Source organism: Phaseolus vulgaris, chromosome 2, assembly GCF_000499845.2.
Source record: "Phaseolus vulgaris cultivar G19833 chromosome 2, P. vulgaris v2.0, whole genome shotgun sequence".
NCBI lineage: Eukaryota > Viridiplantae > Streptophyta > Magnoliopsida > Fabales > Fabaceae > Phaseolus > Phaseolus vulgaris.
The window spans coordinates 22,061,299-22,063,942 of record NC_023758.2 but is presented as its reverse complement, the minus strand read 5'-3'; the positions used below and the strand labels follow the sequence as shown (position 1 = coordinate 22,063,942).

General features: G+C 33.5%; 1 protein-coding gene across 2 annotated transcripts; it reads left to right on the top strand.

Annotated features, from left to right (window-relative positions):
* The first annotated feature begins 259 nt into the window (after window positions 1-259).
* Window positions 260-2,039, top strand: LOC137810911 (uncharacterized). Of its 2 annotated transcripts, none has more exons than XM_068612407.1 (5): window positions 260-675; window positions 1,041-1,118; window positions 1,239-1,338; window positions 1,434-1,558; window positions 1,671-2,039. In XM_068612407.1, exons 1-5 carry the CDS (start codon window positions 322-324, stop codon window positions 1,872-1,874), a joined length of 861 nt encoding a protein of 286 aa, XP_068468508.1. In that variant the 5' UTR covers window positions 260-321; the 3' UTR covers window positions 1,875-2,039. The 2 variants fall into 2 exon arrangements, with proteins under 2 accessions (XP_068468508.1, XP_068468507.1); XM_068612406.1 differs by having other exon boundaries at window positions 263-675; window positions 1,665-2,039.
* The last annotated feature ends 605 nt before the right edge of the window (window positions 2,040-2,644 follow it).

The window sequence follows — 2,644 nt, the reverse complement described above, 5'->3', positions numbered from 1 at the left end:
TCTAAAATCATGTTTGGCATCTAGAAATTAAATATCTTAAAAAAAAACTAATGATACACGTGTTCGATGCAAAACACAACGGGACCCACACGTTCTGGAAAGTGGAAACGCAAAATTGGCATGCGCGTATTGGCTTAGTAAGTTTCTTAGTCTGCCGTTCAAAAGTTCTGCATGTGTCCAAAGTGACCCAAAATATGCCTCGAATCTTCGCCTCCAATTCATGTGCATCGTGCATGCATATATATTGGTGGTATCTATTAAGACACTCTCGTGTGCCATAAAATTCTAATACCAATTTTCCACCAAACTCAATTCAATTCAATGGCAACCACTAGAATATTGCTGCGTAACTCTAGGCCAATTCAATTTCCTCCTCCTCCTCCTCCTTCTTCTCATTCTTTGTACATCAAATGTGTACGGCTCCATTGCAGGGCAAGTTTGAATGGAGATCTTAACAGGGCTCCTGCTAAAGGAGAAAGGAAACCACCAGTAACCATGAAAGCAACCATGGCTACCACCGACCACATAACCACATCACAACCATTGCTTCAACAAGGACTCCCAGATTTTGCTGCTTTCTTCGCTAGTATTCTTACTGCCATTCTGCTTCTTTTTCGCGCTATTGTCAAAAGGACAAAACCAAGCAATTTACAACCGCAGATGCAAATTGAAAAGGTAAATATATATTATTTTCTCCTTATTTATTTTGTTCTTATTAACTCACTAATGAATAAATTTTGTGATTAAGTTATGTGCACATGCATGTCCTTATTACAAGAGGGAATGATACATTCAAAACCAAGATTTTTATATAACCACCTTACGAATTTTAATATTATTATTTTAATATTTTTTTATACTATTTAATTACAAATTTATTTTTTATTATGTATATCACATGGAATTATTCTCATTTCACAACTGATTAAGGTGGGAGTGTTTTGTTTTAAAGAATCATTTTTCTATTTCTTTTTAAGGAAAGGTTCAGTGTGTACACAAGATATATGTGATTATTGTTAATACAACTTTCCGTGGTGCAGGCAATAGTCGATTGCAGATTCTTTACTTTGTTCGCTGTTGCAGGATCTTTACTTGGATCGGTACTGTGTTTTGTTGAGGTATATATATATATATGAAGCTTTGTGCACTGTTTTTCTTTCCTTTTGTTTTTGTTATTTGAAGACAAGAAAGAAAAGTCTTATGAAGAAATGTGCATGCATGGCTTTGCAATATTACAGGGCTGCCTTCTTGTTATGGAGTCATACGCGCATTATTTCCATATGTTATCTCAAAGTTTGGATCAAACACATCTGATGCATCTACTCATTGAAGCCATAGGTTTGTCAACCACCATGAACTTGAAAAGAAATATACAAGGTTGTTGTATAGATACAATTTCTCTATGACAGTTATTAATTGAAAGTGTTGTGCAGACGCGTTTCTGGTGGGAACTGCATTGCTGATATTTGGGGTGGGAATGTACGTCCTGTTTGTGAGATCAAACACAACTAGTAAAGAAACAGAAGCACCTCTTTGTGGATCAAACTTGCTTATGAAGGTATATATATATAACACACATGCATTCATTTTTGGAACTTGATCATTATCTTAATGAGACTATAAAACACAAGACATTGATAATGAATATGGTTGGTGGAATGAAGTTTCAGTCACCCCCTGGGTGGTTAGGGATGCAATCAATTGGGGAGGCAAAGTTGAAGATTGGGCATGCAATGATGATGATTCTCCAAGTTGGAGTGTTAGAGAAGTTCAAGGACATTCCCTTAGTTACAGGATTTGATCTTGCTTGCTTTGCTGCTTCAGTTCTCACTTCCTCAGCATGCTTTTTTCTCCTCTCTAGACTTCGCCATTGATACTATTGTAAATGGAAGCACTGTTTCAACTTCATATTTTCCCCATATTTTATAGAAATAAGCTATTCTTTTCATTTTTTATTTGTAACTCACTGAAATATTGAGTTTATAGGAGACCTTTACTGAATAGTAACAAGGTGGATGCTGGGAACGTTTTAGTATTTATTTTCTATTCGTTTTTAAGTTAATAATTTCTTAATTACAGTAGTTTAATTATATGAACAATTAAATGGGTCCAAAATAGGCTGTCTTAAACAGAATTTAAAAAGTGAAACACAAAATTGAGTTAAAAAGTAACAAAAGAAAAACGGGTAATTAATTTGATTAGGATAAAAAATTAAATTAGGCCCACTTAGAACGATACCGACGGAAGTTACGTTGTCCACTCTCATAATCTAAAAAGTCATTTCCATATAATCTGTAAATCTTTTTTTTAAAAATTATTTTATAAAATATAAAAAATATTTTTAGAAGTACAATTCAGAATATATTTAGTATATTTTGGATTGTGCAATGGAGAATCACGTATTTTGGATTGTATATGCACAGTCTCAAATACATCATTTTTTAATTTTTATTAAAAATGTTTTAACAGTTTTTTCAATTCCAATGATTTTGATGTATAGTTACCATCTGATTCATTAGTTTGTTAAAGTTTTATTCTTGCCAAATATTATAGTATAAATCTTATTGTACCAGTTGGTACCAGACGAGCCAGTCTCGATTTAGGTGACTGACAGTCCAAGTCAAATGACACCTCAAAACATGCA